This window comes from Cibotium barometz, chromosome 1 (assembly GCF_041138505.1).
Source record: "Cibotium barometz isolate CiBa-2024 chromosome 1, ASM4113850v1, whole genome shotgun sequence".
Taxonomy (NCBI): domain Eukaryota; kingdom Viridiplantae; phylum Streptophyta; class Polypodiopsida; order Cyatheales; family Cibotiaceae; genus Cibotium; species Cibotium barometz.
In genome coordinates, this window is record NC_141046.1 from 79,628,276 (window position 1) to 79,646,850 (window position 18,575).

The 18,575-nt window shown below is 45.5% G+C and overlaps 1 protein-coding gene across 1 annotated transcript in view; it reads right to left on the minus strand.

Annotated features, from left to right (window-relative positions):
- Positions 1 to 5,152: 5,152 nt before the first annotated feature.
- LOC147642475 (protein ENHANCED DISEASE RESISTANCE 2-like) overlaps positions 5,153 to 18,575 on the minus strand; it is a 32,127-nt gene continuing 18,704 nt past the window's right edge. The window contains exons 9-22 of the mRNA XM_086806887.1: positions 8,781 to 8,884; positions 8,598 to 8,693; positions 8,402 to 8,466; positions 8,241 to 8,312; positions 7,880 to 8,044; positions 7,563 to 7,786; positions 7,088 to 7,154; positions 6,709 to 6,884; positions 6,514 to 6,615; positions 6,391 to 6,438; positions 6,134 to 6,277; positions 5,936 to 6,031; positions 5,745 to 5,846; positions 5,153 to 5,663 (exon numbers count right to left, since the gene is read on the minus strand). Of these exons, the coding sequence (XP_086663013.1) occupies positions 5,568 to 5,663; positions 5,745 to 5,846; positions 5,936 to 6,031; positions 6,134 to 6,277; positions 6,391 to 6,438; positions 6,514 to 6,615; positions 6,709 to 6,884; positions 7,088 to 7,154; positions 7,563 to 7,786; positions 7,880 to 8,044; positions 8,241 to 8,312; positions 8,402 to 8,466; positions 8,598 to 8,693; positions 8,781 to 8,884 (1,557 nt within the window). The 3' untranslated portion in view covers positions 5,153 to 5,567. The remainder of the gene's footprint in view (positions 5,664 to 5,744; positions 5,847 to 5,935; positions 6,032 to 6,133; positions 6,278 to 6,390; positions 6,439 to 6,513; positions 6,616 to 6,708; positions 6,885 to 7,087; positions 7,155 to 7,562; positions 7,787 to 7,879; positions 8,045 to 8,240; positions 8,313 to 8,401; positions 8,467 to 8,597; positions 8,694 to 8,780; positions 8,885 to 18,575) is intronic.

Here is an 18,575-nt window from a genome sequence, read left to right on the forward strand (position 1 = left end):
TTATTGACAAGTGTGTTCCATTGCATTGTTTTTTGCAACTGGTAAAGAGAGAGGTGTAAACAAAAAGTCAAAACACAAATAATGATTAATTTTAGTGCTTGCAATGAAACATGCTACTGAAGGAGCTATGGGTGCAACAAAGAACTCATGAGATAAATACAAAATCTTGGATTTAGTAAGCAAAATCCAATCTTTTAGTATAGAATATCCCTTAAACGTAACACCATAGGCAATGCATAGGTAGTGGCTGGCGAGCTGGATAGAACACGAAGCCATTCCACTATAAGCTTCTCTAGCATACTATGTCGATACTTGTGGTTGTTGTGATAATAGAATCCTCTACTTTGCAAAGTAAGTGTTTGTTGTGATAACATAATCCTCTACTTTGCAAGGTAAGTGACATAATTGTTAGATATTTAAGCATAGAAAACTTTAACAATCAAGCATGTAGCTCCTATGCTCCACCAGGGTCAACCTTAGTTGTTGTGCATGTACTTTCATTTGTGGAAATTGGGCCTTGTTCTATTACCTTAAGGGAGCAAGGTAGACTCATGTTTTCCTTTATTTGTGCTCATGTTTTCTTATTTAAGTCTGTTGGTTCGTGTATGTTGATGATGTGTGTCGATTTCTAGAATGTCTCCTAAATGTCATCCGTTGCATGACACGATGGAGGCTTCCTTCTCTGCACCTTCTCCATTGCTGTATTGCTGCTGTTTTAGAATTGCAAGTTTGTCCGATGCTGTTGCAGATACCCAGGGAATGAAAGCTCGATCTGACCCTTCCGTCCAAAATTAAGACTGCCCGCAGCTTTGCGCGTGAGAAGACAACCAAAAGGGTTTGAGGAGTTGGAGTTGGTCCATTTTTTAAAAAAAATCCAAAGAGAGAGAGAAATAAAACCATACATATTTTTACTTTGTGATGACAAAAATTCCCATTATTGAGAGAAACAACCCTCCCCTCCACCAAATGGCGAAGTCACACACACAACCCTCTTTGACAAGCAATGGCAGGTCGAGAGAGGGAGGGAGATGGTACATGCCTCTTCCACATTAAGAGAGAGAGGCATGCGATCCTAGTGATGAGGAAGACGGATTGCATGCGACAAAAAAGTCTGACTTGAAAACCTTAAAAAATTGTATCTTCATAGGGCACACAATGAGTCATAAGTAAAAATCAATACATACATTACTTGGGGGGGGGGGGGGTGGGGTGGGCCGTGAGACCTTAATACAAATCAATACATACATTACTTGGTGGGGGGGTGGGGTGGCCCGTGAGACCTTAATACAAACAATATGGGTCGACAAAAACATGAAATGAAACGGTTCTCTCTCTCATGAAACGATGTCCATTATCATTCTCTAACAGCATGCATCTTTTTTTTTCCAACGTTGATGATGATGGCCGTCGTGATCTAGTCTTCTTCTAGCGTCAAGTCCTTGTACAAAATATGTAGTTGGAATTCGAAGCGAATGCCTCTCTCTCTCTCTCTCTCTCTCTCTCTCTCTCTCTCTCTCTCTCTTTGGAGCTTCAAACAGAGGATGGCAATGCGTGATTCTAAGCGATGCCGACGCCCTTTGAGTGTGATGGTAGCAAAGGTGTCTTGGCTCTGTCTTTGTGTCAAAGGGACATTTTTTTCATTGCCTCTGGTTGCAATGACATTAAGAGGTACAGGAGTGACTTGTTGAGGGGCGCGAGGAGGGGGAGGCTAGAAGGGAGGATCGACGAAGGATGATGCTATTTTTTTTTCCATAGAAATTTTGTAAACAATTTAAAAAAATAATTATGGAGCTGGATTTTCCATTGATGCATTCGATTGTGAGCTGTGATTTTCAAAGGCGAGTAGAGCGAGTATCATGGGCGATGCATGCAACGTTTCAATTGCTTCAGTTTTGGAAGAGTGCAACGTTTCAGTGCACTTTAGATAGTAAAAGTTTTGTAAAAAGGGCTCTCTTCAAAATTAGTACATTACCTTTTTCACTCACTTTTCGCTCCTATTCACCCATTTATCACCTACTCGCTCTGCATGCAACTTTTTAGTTGCTTCAGTTGGAAGAGTGCAACGTTTCAGTGCACTTTAGATAATAAAAGTTTTGTAAAAAGGGCTCTCTTCAAAATAAATACATAACCTTTTTCACTCACTTTTTGCTCCTATTCACCCATTTATCGCCTACTTGACTGACATTTTGGCATTATTTTCCATTGACCCCTTTCAACAAGATGCGATTATGCAAGTCCGAGATTTCACACAGAGAACCACAAGCCTTACAACCATGAGAGTTCTTTGCACAGGTTGTGTCTACTAACATCTCTTTTTGGGTTTACCTCTATGGTTAACTGGGTTTTGAACTTCGCTCTATAATTCTATACAATTACCTATTCTTTTGGCAATACATTGACTTCGCACCAAATAAAATCAGACTATAGTTTGAACGAGCAGTAACTACATCACAAAAATATCAAAGACATATAGTTTAAACCAACATTGATTACATAGAAACAATATCAAGGACGAATCGAATAGAAGCACGAAGTGAGTGAAAAAGGTTATTTACTAGTTACTTAGAGAGATCGAACCCTTTTTAGTATTTCATGTGCACTAAAATGTTACACTCTTCCAACTACCGCATATAAGTACTATTCATGAAGATATGTTTTTCAAGGTTTTCAATTAATTCATACCCTTTCTATCGCATGCAATCCATCTTTCCTCACCACAAAGATCGCAACAGGCTGTAGGCCTCTCTCTTGCCATGGAAGAGGACTGTAGTATGTACCCCATCCCTCTCTCTCTCTCTCTCTCTCTCTCGGCTTGTCATCACTTGTCAAAGAGTGTTGCGTGTGATTGCCATTTGGTGGAGGAGGGTTGTTTCTCTCAATATTGAATTATCAAAATTTTGTCATCACAAATTAAAAATATGTATGGTTTTATTTATTTTTATCTTTCTAAATTGAGAGATGATTTTTTTCAACGACTAGAGGCATTTAGGTAGGAATATTGAATTTATTTAATTTTAAATTTAGAGATTCATGGTTATTGCCCCCCATAAATACGTGCAAGATAGAAAAGTTGATCCAATTTGTGCATTAGTTTATGCACATAAGGTTTAACTTTCAAAGCAAATTTACATCTAGAAGATGCCTCTTTGCGTGCTTGCCAAGGCTTTTTGTTTTCCTGATTGGCCTTAGGCCCAATATCCACTTTACAAGTGGAAGAGGCCTCTAACCGACATGCCCTTTTTGTTTTCCCTGATTGGCCCACCGAGGAAGCACCAACGTCTACTTTGCTATTAATTAATCAAGATGTTAAAAAAGAAATTGGTAGACACCTTCGTCTTTAAGGTTTTAGACCCTTGACACACAAGATTTGCTAGATTCATGTCATGATGTTGATGTGAAATTCTACACGGCTTTTTGACACGTCTCCTTTTTGACAAACATGTCATGCACACCGGCTCCCTCCCTCTCTCTTAGCTTGTGCACATGTCTCCGACCGGTGGCCTCCGTCTGGCAAAAGAGTGAACGGTTGGACCTTGCCGAACGGAGTGGTATCTCGCACATGATCTCCAAAAAGTCCGACCGGTGGCAAAGAACCCGCCGGACATTGCCGGTCGGACATGCCAACATGAAAGTCCGACCGACCAATGGACGGCCAACAATGCACCTTTTCACATGCATAAACAAAATTATCGAGCCTAAGGGGAATCGAACTCCTAAGCAACTATGGTAGGCCGCTTTAACATGTTTTCCATCGCAGCATGAAAACGCATGTCAATATTGTAGGATAAAAAAGGCCTTCCTTTGATCTTTATAGAGGTGGAGGTGACAGTCGGTGTGTTGGGCTGGAATGACAATAGGTGGGGAGAAAAGGGTCGGCCAAAGGAAACGTTCGGTGCAGAGGAGGATTAAAATATAATAAAACGAATTTTTTTATTATTTTGAGCAGCTCTTCGTCGGCCTGAGCTTCTCATGTGCCCAGGCCATCTCTCTCTCTCTCTCTCTCTCTCTCGATTTTGCCTGTTTATCCTCTGTATGTCTCTCCCGTTTGCTATCTGTAGAGCATAGCCAAGCAAGACACTTGGCTCCACTATCGCCAGGACTCTCTCTCTCTCTCTCTCTCGCAAAGGAGGAGGACGCATGAGTATGAGGAGGACGTATGGCTCCACACAAGATATCACCAAGACTCTCTCTCTCTTTCTCTCTTTCTCTCTCTCTCGCAAAGGAGGAGGACGCATGAGTAGGAGGAGGACGTATGGCTCCACACAAGATATCACCAAGACTCTCTCTCTCTTTCTCTCTCTCTCTCTCTCTCTCTCTCTCTCGTCCCCGCAAGGAGGACGCATGAGTAGGTCGACTATGCATGGCTCCACACAAGATATCACCAAGACTCTCTCTCCAAGACTCTCTCTCTCTCTCTCTCTCTCGTCCCCGCAAAGGAGGACGCATGAGTAGGTCGACTATGCATGGCTCCACACAAGATATCACTAAGACTCTCTCTCTCTCTCTCTCTCTCTCTCTCTCGTCCCCGCAAAGGAGGACGCATGAGTAGGTCGACTATGCATGGCTTACACAAAATATCACCAAGACTCCCTCTCTTCCTTACTAGTCAGAGAAAGAGGAGGACACAAGGGTAGGCGGAGGAGGAGGAAATGGCACCGTTGATGTAGAAGGAGGTGGAGGAGGGGGTAGGTAGAGAAAGAAAAAGAGGAGGAGGTTAAGTGGACAAGGCAGGGTAGGGTGATGAAGAGGGAAGGGGTAGGAGGAGGAGGATAGGTAGGAGGAGGATTACAGATTAAACCTTATTAAGGTTTCAACCCCTTATTAAGGATGAAAAATAAAATGAAAAAGAGCGAACTGGTAGCCCTGAAAAATTGAACCCCGGACCCCTTGGTCCTAGAAAATCACCTCATCGGCAAATCGCCTGCAAAGTGCAAATCGGCAAATCGCCTCGGATAGAGAGACAGAGAGAGAGAGATGCACTGTACGAGAGAGGGAGGGTGAGGGGGTGAGAAGGAGAGAGATTGCCTGTGTGGTGCTGAGCTGTGAGAGACGGGGCTGTAAGACGGCATGGCAAACCGCATGGAGTCAAACACATGGCGATCCAGGCTTTCTTCGTTTTTCCTTGCACAATTTCCCCGAACTTTCAATGCTCTTAGCTTCAAAGCCTTGACCCACATGAATGATTTAAGTAAATAAAATACAAAAACCGTTCAAAAATTATAACACTGGGGTCTGAATGAACCAGAGGCAGGCTGGGGCGTCTGGTATAATTTTATTGCCCATCTCTCTTCCTATTCAAAGAAGAGCAAAAAATTGACTACCCACTATTTTGGGGGACACCAGACTATCAAATCTACTGTTTCTGGTCTAAAAAATGCTAATTTACAGAAGGAATTGAGTGTGGCGGGTGCAAGGTGGTGTCTGGAGGTCATCAGCATATCAAGCATGGCCGCTCACCCTGGTCCCTTCTGCAGAACCAACGTAAGCAAACAGCATTGGTATCAACTTGCTCGCTGCTGCATTGGTACAAATTGACGATGAAGCCCAGCAAAAAATGGAATCATTGATCACAACTCCTCGTAAGACAATGCAGACTCAGGGTTGATCCGGTGTATCCTACTAGCACCTAACAGGTACTCTGGCAACTCACCTTCATCCCTAGCCTGCAAAAGCAACAATTGAACTCAGCTTCACGTACTTACATACCACCACCACAGCAGATTAAAGAGGTCACATGACCATACCTCGATCAACATTGCAAAGTCAATCACAACGCTCGTGGCATAACCCAAAACCAGGCCACATACACTACGTGCTACCGAGGAAGAGCCCACGTCTACATCTATCTGCAAAAACCACCCACAGACATACACAAGTTCAAGGCAATCACAAACCTCAAGAATCACCCATAAATGAATCCACGACAATCACAAACCTCTAAAAAATTGTTTTCACTAAAGTATTTGCAAGTTAATGCTCTGCCAAGCAAGCAGGCCTTGGTTCCAACAGCACGCTTCACCACCCAATATCCCTACACAACATTACAAAGAATACCTGAGATTGAACCCAACAGAACAGGCATACAAGTGTTGATGAATGCTACTAATTTTGGTGGAGCCCGAGTACAATATACCTCAACTATTCTCGGAATGAGCTTGAGGCGTGAGTTACGGAATGCATCATCCCCAGTGACAAATTTATGGAGTAAAGAGCCTGGCCTTATGGGTTTATGTGCTCCGTAATAGAATACTAAGCTATAATTAGGTTTGGCAGGAAGCTATAAATACAGCAAAAACTAGTTAGTGTTCTCAATCAAACTCCCTATCAGCCTACAGAAAAGCTTCATTTTACCTACCTGGAGGCTGATAACCATAAAAAGCTTCTTTTTACCTGGAGGTTGATAATCAGCACAAAAGGTAATTTCTCGACTTCGTTTATCTGCAAAACAACAACGTCAGCACATGACAAGACAAGTCTTTGCATGAAGTTAATGGAGGCAATACTTTTTCTGACCTTCACCAAACTACGAGGATGTTGAGCAACCAAGTCAATCCTCTTTTCATGTCTAAGCCAATCCACACCGAGAAGTTTTAAGAGGGGATCTCCACCTGGCACCTGGAAAAAAGAAAAGCAGATTTCATGTGAATAAGGCCTTGCACATGGTCAAAAAGGTTTCAAAAAGTTACAAACAGTAGGTACACATTTGACCTTGATATTGTCATGAATGTAAGTCCGTCCACGAACCATAAAACCTTGTCCTCCAGGGTCACTCCAGCAGTCTGAATCAGCATCATCATTCCCTTGTCTTAATGAGGCTTTGCAGATGTTCACATCAATGTCCACAGGTTCAGCACTTATGATTAGATCGTCATTCTCCTGACGACCTACAAATATTTGCATCTTGCAATGAGAAGTAGAACATGAACAAACATTTTGCAACAGATTTTGAAGCTAAATCATGATAACTACTAGCAGATTAAGGACTGACTTATTTGCATCTTGCAATGAGAAGTAGAACATGAACAAACATTTTGCCAACAGATTTTGAAGCTAAATCATGATAACTACTAGCAGATTAAGGACTGACTTGGTGGTCTCTTGCTTGGCAGACCTAGCATCACAGTCCAAGATGAGCTTCTATCCGGTGCCTTCCCCTGCTTACAGAAGAATAGCATCCATCTCTCTCTCTCTCTCTCTCTCTCTCTCTCTCTCCACTCTAGAGTGCATGGTATACTACACTGCATGTTCATCATACTGCTATATCATTGTCTCATCAGAGAAAGGTGTTAAAGCAGCACGAGAACACTAGATGTTTCATGCTCCCTTTCTTTTCAAGCGGCAAGATTGTCCATATCTCAGGAGAGCTTGGACAATATCCCGGCATGACACAGCTCTCTAATGTGGCCCACATCCATACCCTACCAGGTTAAAAACTTAAGACACGAATAGGTGAAATAAAACTCAGATCTCAGATAGGATAAGACATATGCATAAATCACCATTGAAAACCTTTGAGAAAGAAGATACAATGATCCAAATCACTTGGATGGTGAAAGAACAACCTTGCACTTTCTTACAAGTTCCTCTTCTGCCTCACCATCATCTTCCCCTGACAGATCATCTAAAGCAATGGCATCATAAAATTGTTCGCTAACTTCTGGAGCTTGTGCTTCTTGTATAGTTTGTGAGGTCAAGTCTCCTTCAGTGGTGAGTACATTTGAGCAGGAATCCACATGCTCTCCATCAACACCCGCTTCATTGTTTGCTGCAAAGAACTCCCTTAGACCTGGCGTACATATGAGGTTAGGATACATACCTGCTTCAGGTTGACATGAGAGGAGGCAATTATCACAACATACAGAATGAAAACTTTTCTAACCAGCGGTCCTGCATAGTAAGAAGTAAGGTATTGTTGTCTGGAAGTTAGAGGGAAATAATTTCTGCAGTAAATTACATCCCACAGGCCTGATCTCTATTATTTGTGTAACAAGGGATCTTGGTGTGCCACATCTTGTAGGAAGAGGTGAGATTTCCCATACAGTTGCTGCAACCAGGAGAGCACAAATTATTAACTACAGCCTACTATGATATTGGATTTTTAAAATCAGAACCATAATTAGGAGTGATGCTCTTTCACAGGATACACATACCATTTAGCCAACAGAGAACTATTAACCACAGCCTACTATGATATAGATTTTTATTTTCTTTTAAGTGGTTCTTTTTGACATGATACATACGATTTAGCTTGACCCGCCGATGGCCAAAACGGCGAGGACACTTCTTATGAACAGCTGAGTCTTCAGTAATGGCTGGCAATGATTAACATTAAAAGTAATAGTAAGTATCAAATTTGATGTGACATAACCTTGTGATGGATGTTATCGACATAAAGACTTACAAAAAGAGCCATCTTGATCATGTCGCCATCGGCGCAAAAATATAAAATCTTTTTTGAAGCTCCATCTGAGAGAAAGAGAACACTACTCAGAACATCCATATGAACACAAGCATATACATGGCAATGCTCTGTTTCTAGGTTTTGACACATGAAGAAAAGGGTGACACCACAAGATATATCAAAGTGAAAGGCAAACCTTCTATAAAACCTTGGATCATAAACCCCATGCGCTATATCAGAATGGCCATCGATATCCTCTACCAGCACCAAATCACCAGTTAAGATGTCCCACCTACCAAAACAAGAGATTCTGAAATGTTATAATGATTACAAAGTATACCGATCCAAATAAATGCATGTGAAAAGAAAAATCACATACTGGTAACGCTGGTTCTTGTGGAGTGTCATTATCATATCAAATATCTGATCCGGTGTTGCCTCTACCACACCAACAGATTTCAAAAATTTAGAACCTTTGTTGCCCTGCAAACACAACCGTCAAATTTAACATACTCCTGAAAACACATTTGCCATTTGATATTTGAGCCTTGAGAGTTGAATGAGAAAAATCTTTCAACAGTCAAAGTTTAATCGTGCTATGACCCTCTCTCTCTCTCTCTCTACCCCGGACGGATAAAATCTAGGTCAAGGAAGTTGAGAACAATTTGCAAGAAACAGCTAGGAACCTTAAGGAGGTTAAAACCCAAGTCACATCTGAACTTGTGGAACACAAACATCGAGAGTGTGCAGCTCTTGAACTCCAAGTGGGAGGACTACCCAAGAAGTGGTATAAAGAGGAGTGATCAGGAGAGTGTAGGCTTTGTATCCTCAAACAGGGCATGAACATATGGATAGCACAGGAGCTTGCACCCACTCAAATGAAGCAGAAAGAAGCATAACAAGACAAGGTACGAGGATCTCAAAAAGAGCCATCATCCAGATATTTTGTCATTTTAGTCTTGATGTATCTCCAGCTTGCGAAACTATAAAATCTCATTAGTTGTATTTTCTTTTCAATGTATGCTTTTTTAATCTTACTCAAGGCTATTGCAGCTTAAAGTTTGTTCTCCATATCCCCTATTCCCTGTATTCCCTCCTTGTCCCACCCATCCCCCCTTTATGTGACCCACCCCCCTCATCCTAATCAGGTATTGATGATGTTCATGCTTGGACACGAAACACACCCCCCCCCCCTCATCCTAATCAGCTTAAAGTTTGTTCTCCATATCCCCTATTCCCTGTATTCCCTCCTTGTCCCACCCATCCCCCCTTTATGTGACCCACCCCCCTCATCCTAATCACTTGATTCTCATCATCAACCAAGCGCAAGTTTTCATCGCCGGCTGCCCTTGCTGTTCTGACTGTACTGCTGCTGTCGATTGTACGGCGCTGCTACCATGTATGGAACTGTGTGCCTACTGAACTGGCTGCCAACTGTACGACCTTTGTGGGCTGTTTCTTCTCTGGTTTGGGAGACAAATCTATCGTGATCATCATAAGCTTAATCATCTTCACAGATCACTTTTGTTCCTCGTTTACAAGCTTGGGGTACGTTGGATTTGGTACTAGCCCGGTGAGAGATCTTGTGGGCCGTCCCCATGTTGTTGTGCTTAGGCAATTGGTTTCTACATCGGCATATTGTTTGCTTTTGTATTCATTGATGTATTGATCCTGGCTTCCGAGCCCGTGGATTGTTCTTGAATAATTTCCTGAAAGGGGGCGGGGCCTGTTCCCCGCGCAGTGTGCGTGTCCTGTGCAAAGTTCTCTCCCCCTCTCTCTATCTTCTCTCTAGCTACACTAGAGGAAGAAACGAGCCTATCTAGCTAAGCTAGAGGAGGAGATCTACCAACTCTAGCTAAGCTAGAGGAGGAGATCTACCAACTCTTCCTGGGGAAGGACAGCAAGAGGGCATGGAAGATGTTTCAGGAGAGACAGCCTGGTACTTCGATTACTGCACCTGAGGCATGGCATACTTATGCTAGAGAGCTATATGATGCAAGATAGCCCCCCACCCCCCTCCACTGGAGAGCACTTCTCATATGCACGTGACACTTTGGCTCCGCTCATCGTACATGTGTTTAATCGTGCCATTTGTGAGGGTTTCCGGCAAGCTGGACAGAGCATATCATTGTACCACTCTTTAAGAATGGGGACCCCATTGTACCAAGCAACTACAGGACGATCATGATTGGTCATTACTTGGCCAAACTATATGGCTCTATATTGGAGTCGGAGCTGAGCCGCTGGGCAGAGAGGCATGGTCATCGAGCACATGGACAGGCCGGCTTCAGGAGAGGATTTACTACCTTAGATCACATACTGACACTTCGGGCACTTATTGAAGAGGGCAAGGCACAGAAGAGAAGGATATATTGTTGCTTTGTGGACTTCCGCAAAGCCTTTGATACCATACCACGTGCTATGCTTATGCACAGATTGCATGACATTAAGGTACCCGAGGATATGCAGTGGGGGATATATGCTTTGTATGAGTCTGTGACAGGCAGAGTCCGAGCTCCAGGCGGACTATCCGATATGGTGACCAGCACCAGCATGATAGGGGTGAAGCAGGGATGCCCGCTATCGCCCACCCTCTTTGGATTGTACATTGATGCGGTCTCTGATTATGTAGAAAGATTGGGAGGCCCAGGGGCATGCCTGGCAAGGGTGTTGATACCCATCTTGTTATATGCTGATGATATTGTTCTAATCTCAAACTCTCCGGAGGGATTACAGAGACATCTCAATGCATTACAGGCTTTTTGTGCGGACAGAGATCTAACAGTGAACCTTGGGAAAACCAATGTTATGGTGTTTAACACCACACAGGCATGGGTGACGAGATCAGAGCCTCAGTTCACTTTCCGAGGGGAGCCGGTTGAGTACGTCAAGTCATATGTCTACTTGGGAGTTACTTTCACAAGACCACGTTTCTCCCTAAAGGAGGCAACAGCAGCTAGATCAGCTCGAGGGCATGCAGCCTTGGGAGGCAGTGTGCACACATACAGTTTCAGGAGCCACGCACCAAATTGTGGCTATTTGATACGCTTGTCACACCAACCCTCCTGTACGGAGCTCCAATTTGGGGGGCCAGCATACATCACAGATCTCAGAGAGGGACGGATGAGTGATGGAGGCAAATGGAGAGACCACTGATTATGATGATTGCCCGCATGATTCGGAGCAAATCATCAGTACCACATGAGATTGTTTGGGCTGAGCTGGGTGCCACACCAGTAGTGACTGAGGCCCTATTCCAGGTAGTTACCTTTTTACAGCGGCTATGGGAGCTCCCTCAGCAAAGGTACTCCCGATTGGCATTGACCTCATCCATACAATTGGCAGAGGATGGAGATACTCATTGCTGGTACACTCAGATGAGATCATGGTTTGACCTACATGGTTTGCGGATAGAGGCACTACCACCCTTTCAGTACAGTCTGGATTGTCCATTTTTGGATCTCACCCGCTCAGAGCAAAACAGGATGGATATCATCAAAGTGGACACAGAGAGGACATGGACTAGCCCCCTTGAGCCCTTAGGCACGAAAATCGCTCATTACAAGAGCCATTTTCTACACCTCTCACTAGATGATTTTATCACCCGCCCGGCGTACATGGATGTACCCCTATCACATGGGATACGTTGTGCCATTGGACAGATCCGGACCTCATCACACTAGCTACGGATTGAGACAGGGCGATATGTGCATCAGATCTTGGATGACCGCATTTGTTAGCTATGCTACCAGGAGGCAGAGACAGAGGAGCACTACATGTAATATGCGGAAGCTTCGGAGAAGGATCGGTACTTCAAAACTCAGAAATCAGCACTCTTTTTGCGACGGAATTAACGCACAAACTGAAAGGAGATGTGAAGAAAATAGAGAGAGAAGGGGGAGATGAAGAGGACACAGTATTGGGTCCCAATTACCCTCTGTAGGACCCCCACCATGGATGGTGTATTTGCTTTATTAGAATGATGTAAATCTGAAAACAAATACAGAAAACTTGACCTTTTCTTGGCTGGAAAATCCTGCCCTTGACCTTCACAAGTCCACCCCTTTGCTTGGCAATCTCCTTGGCTTGACTGGCCCTTAATTGGCTTGAGCACTTGGTGAAAACTAAGATGAATGATGGGATTATGGCCTCCACTATTTATACTCCTCCTGAGGAGTAGTCGGCCAGCTGAAAAAACAAGCTTTGTCCCACGACTGGTGAAATTCAGCAATACATGCTGAATTAAATCACAAAAAATACTACCTTTTTTCCCTAACAGGCTGAAAGTGATGCGCCTGCTTCTGATTGGCTGGACACCACTTTTGTCCACAATCCCAAGGCTGGGCAGCCTGTATGGGCTGCCCCATACATGCCCTACAGCCATACAAAGGCTGTAATCTCCTGGAGATTGCCTTATCTGTGCCCTAGGGCTGTCCTACAGCCCCTCCATGGCTGGTGGGTACAGCCTGGGCCTTCCTCGCCCTCATGGGGGTGGTTCTACACTATTCCCATGCCCACACTCAGATCTGGGGTAGTCCTATGGGCTGGCCCCTTGTCCTAAACATAATCTACTCAGTGATCTGGCATCCGATACCATACCAGATACACAGAACCACTGACATCATTCTAGAGGGAGACTCACAGCACGGACTGGCACTGTTTCATGTGCACGACAGTGCACACCTGACCTTGGACTCATGTGCAGGACAATGCACACCTGACCTCGGACGACTGAGATGGATCCCTGGCTGACTCGTCCCGGACTGGGCTCACATGGGACCACTTCACCATCCCAGGTCATGCACCTTCTGTATAGAAATGTCTACGTGGCATCCAAGTGCGGGATGCACGTGACATCCCCTTCTGCTTAACTTGACGGAAGCTGCATAGCCTCCAAATAATCCGTCAATAATGCCGGATAGTCTTCGAAAAATTCTTTGTCGAGCCATACCGCTTCATGAGTTCCTCGGTCCTGAAACTTCGTGAGGAATTGTCGTAGTCTTCGGCCTGAGCCATGCTTGAAACGATGCAGAAGGATCTGTTCTGGAACCATGACTTCTGCTTCATCAACAATGTCTGGTTCCGCTTCGTCTTTGACCTCTGAAGGGGGTGGACCTGCATAGGCTTTAACCAACTGACATGAAATACATCGTGCATAGTCCAACTCGGAGGTAGCTTTAACTGCATAGACACCTCATTAATCTTTTTCCGGATGGGAAAAGGTCCGAAGCTCCTGAAAGACAACTTTGGGCATCGCTTGCCCACCTGCTTCAATCTTTGCTTCATAATCCGAAGATACACCCAATCCCCTTCCGAAAACTTCATGTCCCTTCGGTCTTTATTGGCCTGTCGAGTGTAAGCCTCTTGCGCTTTAGCCAATCTGTCTTTAACGGACTCTAGGATCTCCTCGTACGACTCTCTCACTCTGTTCGCCTCAGGTACTGAAGACGAAGTCCTGGTTAACAACGACTGGAAAGGTCTTCCAAACGCTGCCTCATATGGAGTCCTGCCAATAGCTGAAGAAAAAGAGTCATTCAAAACAGCTTGAACTAAAGGCAAAAACGATTCCCACTTACCTTGCTGATCATGGACATAACACTTCAGCACATCTGTCTGGCCATCTGTCTGTGGGTGGAATGCACTGGAAAAATTCAACTTAGTGCCAAAATTATCAAACAATGCCCTCCAAAAATGACTGGTAAACTTGGCATCTCGGTCTGACACTATGGTTCTAGGAATCCCGCCAATCAGGTACCAATGCTGAATGAATAGCTGGGCAACATCCTCGGCGGTCACCTTGACCCTACAAGGAATAAGCATAACAAATTTGCTGAACCTATCAACAATAGTTAAACACTGCGTATTACGCTTACTCGGACTAGGAGGCAGATTTGTGACAAAGTCCATCGAAATGTCCTGGAAAGGACCCTCAGGAATTGGCAAAGGCTGTAACAACCCTATCTTCTTTCAACGAGGAGCTTTCACCTTTTGACAAATGTCACAGCGTTGTACATATGTAAACACATCACGCCTCATCTTTGGCCAATAGTATTGCCGTTCTAATTTCTCCAGAGTCGAATGACCACCTGTAATGACGTCATGGGCATCATGGAGAAGAGCTGCCCGGAATGATTTCATGACACATAGTCAGCCTTTATAGAAAAGCCAACCATCGCGTATCAGAAAATGGCATGGTCCTGTGGCATCCAATGCCTGTTCCCACTGAGTACCGAATTCCTCGGAATCCACGTACGTGTGCTTCATGTCTTCTAGTCCTGTACCAACAAGGTCAAGTCTAGTGCTTCTGCACTAATTATATATCCCAAGTAATGTACCTGGAACAGATAAAATTCTGACTTCTTTTCATTGACATAGAGCTCGTTGCTTTCCAGCAACTTAAGGACTTTCTCCACATCAATGTCATGCTGCTCAACTGTAGCTGAAAATATGAGTATGTCGTCCAGAAATATGAACACACACTCTCCAATCAACTCCCGGAAAATACGCATCATCATGCGGTTAAATGTAGCGGGGGCGTTCGTCAATCCAAATGGCATGACCACAAATTCATAGTGGGCCCGTTCTGTACGGAAGGCTGTCTTGGGGATGTCCCCCTCAACAATCTGTACCTGGTGGTACCCACACACTTTAAATCCAGTTTTGAGAACACCTTTGCTCCATTCAGCCTCTCGAGAATATAGTCAATTCAAGGCATCGGGAATCTGCTCTTGATAGTCAGCTTGTTGAGTGCACGATAATCGACACACAACCGGGAAGACCCATCTTTCTTCTTGACAAACAAGATCGGTGCTGCAAATGGCGACACGCTGGGGTGGATGAAGCCAGCTTGCAACAATTCTTGGAGTTGGCGGTCCAACTCCGATTCCATTGCCTTAGAAAGGCGATACGTAAACTTGCTCGGGGGTTCCGAGACTGGGAGGAGGTCAATCCTGTGATCCTCCGGTCTGGACGGGGGGAGCTGGGGAGGGAGACTGTCCCGAAGAAAAATCTTCTGGAACTTTTCATGGAGAACCGAGTACTTCTCGGAAGCACTGGCCACCGTCTGGGCTGTCTGGATGTAAATCATCGCACACTGTGCGCCTTTCCTGACTGCTCGCTTAGCCTGCAAGTGGCTTATGAGCGGAAAGTTTGGAATCCCTGGCTCACACTTAATGGTCACCGAGGTGTTTGACACATTCCGATTGTTCTGGAACGTGTGCTTGTCCCACTTGACATCAGGAAGAAACTTGTGAAACCGCTGGATACCCAAAATTATGTATGCTCCTACAAGAGGGGCAACCATTAAGTCACGCACAAACTCTATGCCCTGAATCACTAACTTAGCACCTAGAGCTTCATACTTGACGCTCGTTGTCATACCTGTGCTAAAACCCTCAACCTGTTTGTCCACTGGAGTCAGCTAGAAACGGGCACGCCTAGCGGCCTGTTCTGTGACCACATCCTCCTGCCGCCGCTGTCAAACAAGACAACGACTCTCTGGCCACCTATGTAGCCAAAGGACTTGAGCAATTCATTGCGCTCATACTCCTGGTCATGGGCGCCCTTCTGCTTATCTTCGAGCTCCCGGCTAATAATTGCTCCAACTGAAGCACCGGGGGTTGAAGAACTAGGGGTAGCCGCTGGGGTCTGTGTGGGTGCTGTGCTCACCACGGAAGCTGTGGAGGCGGCGACGGCCTTTGGAGGCTTCTTCGAACAATCCCGAGAAGTATGTCCTTTTGTGTGACAAAAGAAACATCTACCCTCCTTCTTGTACTGAGAAAGCTCCTCAGCACTCGACTTGCCACCTGTCTTGCCTGCCTCCGCTTTCTGGTCTGGAGTAAGCTTAGATGCATTGTTCGAGTTCTTGGAGCCAGAGGCTCCCGGGCTCTGTCCTAGGGAAGACCCCGTCTAGTTCTGGCTTTTGCCCCCCGAGGCGTTATGGGAGAAGCCGGCTGGGAAGTCTTGTGTTTCATTTCTGCACTCTGCGCAAGCGAGAGTGCGTCCTCAAAGGTGGCTGGCCTAAACATACGCACCTCCCATTGGATTTGCGTGTCCAGGCCATACAAAAACTGCCCTTTCTTGTCCGAATCAGATAAGCCTAATTGTAGACACAAGGTCGAAATTTTATTGGCAAACTGAAGGACTGGTTGCGCATTCTGACGCGCTCCCCTGAACTCGTCTTTGAGTCGCTCAAGGTAGTGGGGCGGTAGAAACCGCTGCTTAAGGTCGCGGACGAACTCGTCCCACAATTAAGCTGCCATACCTGCTCTGGTGTGGGCATGAGCCCACTGAGTCCACCAAGGAATGGCCTCACCTTCCAAGTACCAACTAGCTAAGATCACTTTGTCAGTATCTGTTTTTCTAACTGCGGCAAAGTAAGCTTCAAATTGATGCAACCATGAATAAAGAGTTGTGGGATCGAGTTTACCATTATACTTACTGAAATTCATTTTCTCGGGAAAATGATTCGAGGGCGCCGCCGGTGTCAATCTGGCGTCCAAAGCTCTGAGGTAACGCTCGTGTTCCACACGTCGCATGGCGTCGTCTTCTCGTTGTCGGATCTCCAATGCACGCAGCTGCATCTCAAGCAAGGAGCTTGGCTGCGGCTGTGACCCAGCGAGAGGGTCCCTGTTTGACGAGGATCTGGTATCTGGGATACGGAAGGAGAGGGAGGAGGAGATGGAAAACGCGACGCTGGAGAGCGAGAACGCTCCTCCAGAGCCAAAATCCGCGCCTTCTGCTCATCCAACTTGGTTGTCTGGTCTGCGATAGCTCGCATCATCTGCTGGAACATGTCTGTGACACTCAAGCCGGGTGCCCTCGCTGGGCTGCCTGGTACACTCTGGTCCCATGGTTCTGGTTCTCTCTCGTCGCCAAAGCTCGTCATAGCGGGAAAATGCAATTCCTTTCCGGAACGCAATCTGACCATCCACTATCTGTGTGGGAGACTTCCGGAGGCTTCCGGAGGCTAAAAACCAACCGTCCTTCGAGGGACAGGAGTCACTCCGAAAGGGGTAGTCCACCGGCGTCTAAAAACCAACCACACGAGCGAAAAAAAAAAATTCTGGTTTTCTTTGCTGAATCTTTGTCCTTGAAGTAGGCTCTGATACCACTATAATATGCGGAAGCTTCGGAGAAGGATCGGTACTTCAAAACTCAGAAATCAGCACTCTTTTCGCGACGGAATTAACGCACAAACTGAAAGGAGATGTGCAAAAAATAGAGAGAGAAGGGGGAGATGGAGAGGACATAGTATTGGGTCCCAATTACCCTCTGTAGGACCCCCACCACGGATGGTGTATTTGCTTTATTAGAATGATGTAAATCTGAAAACAAATACAGAAAACTTGACCTTTTCTTGGCTGGAAAATCCTGCCCTTGACCTTCACAAGTCCACCCCTTTGCTTGGCAATCTCCTTGGCTTGACTGGCCCTTGATTGGCTTGAGCACTTGGTGAAAACTAAGATGAATGATGGGATTATGGCCTCCACTATTTATACTCCTCCTGAGGAGTAGTCGGCCAGCTGAAAAAACAAGCTTTGTCCCACGACTGGTGAAATTCAGCAATAAATGCTGAATTAAATCACAAAAAATAATACCTTTTTTCCCTAACAGGCTGAAAGTGATGCGCCTGCTTTTGATTGGCTGGACACCACTTTTGTCCACAATCCCAAGGCTGGGCAGCCTGTATGGGCTGCCCCATACATGCCCTACAGCCATACAAAGGCTGTAATCTCCTAGAGATTGCCTTATCTGTGCCCTAGGGCTGTCCTACAGCCCCTCCATGGCTGGTGGGTACAGCCTGGGCCTTCCTGGCCCTCATGGGGGTGGTTCTACACCATTCCCATGCCCACACTCAGATCCGGGGTAGTCCTATGGGCTGGCCCCTTGTCCTAAACATAATCTACTCAGTGATCTGGCATACGATACCATACCAGATACACAGAACCACTGACATCATTCTAGAGGGAGACTCACAGCGCGGACTGGCACTGTTTCATGTGCACGACAGTGCACACCTGACCTTGGACTCATGTGCAGGACAATGCACACCTGACCTCGGACGACTGAGATGGATCCCTGGCTGACTCGTCCCGGACTGGGCTCACATGGGACCACTTCACCATCCCAGGTCATGCACCTTCTGTATAGAAATGTCTACGTGGCATCCAAG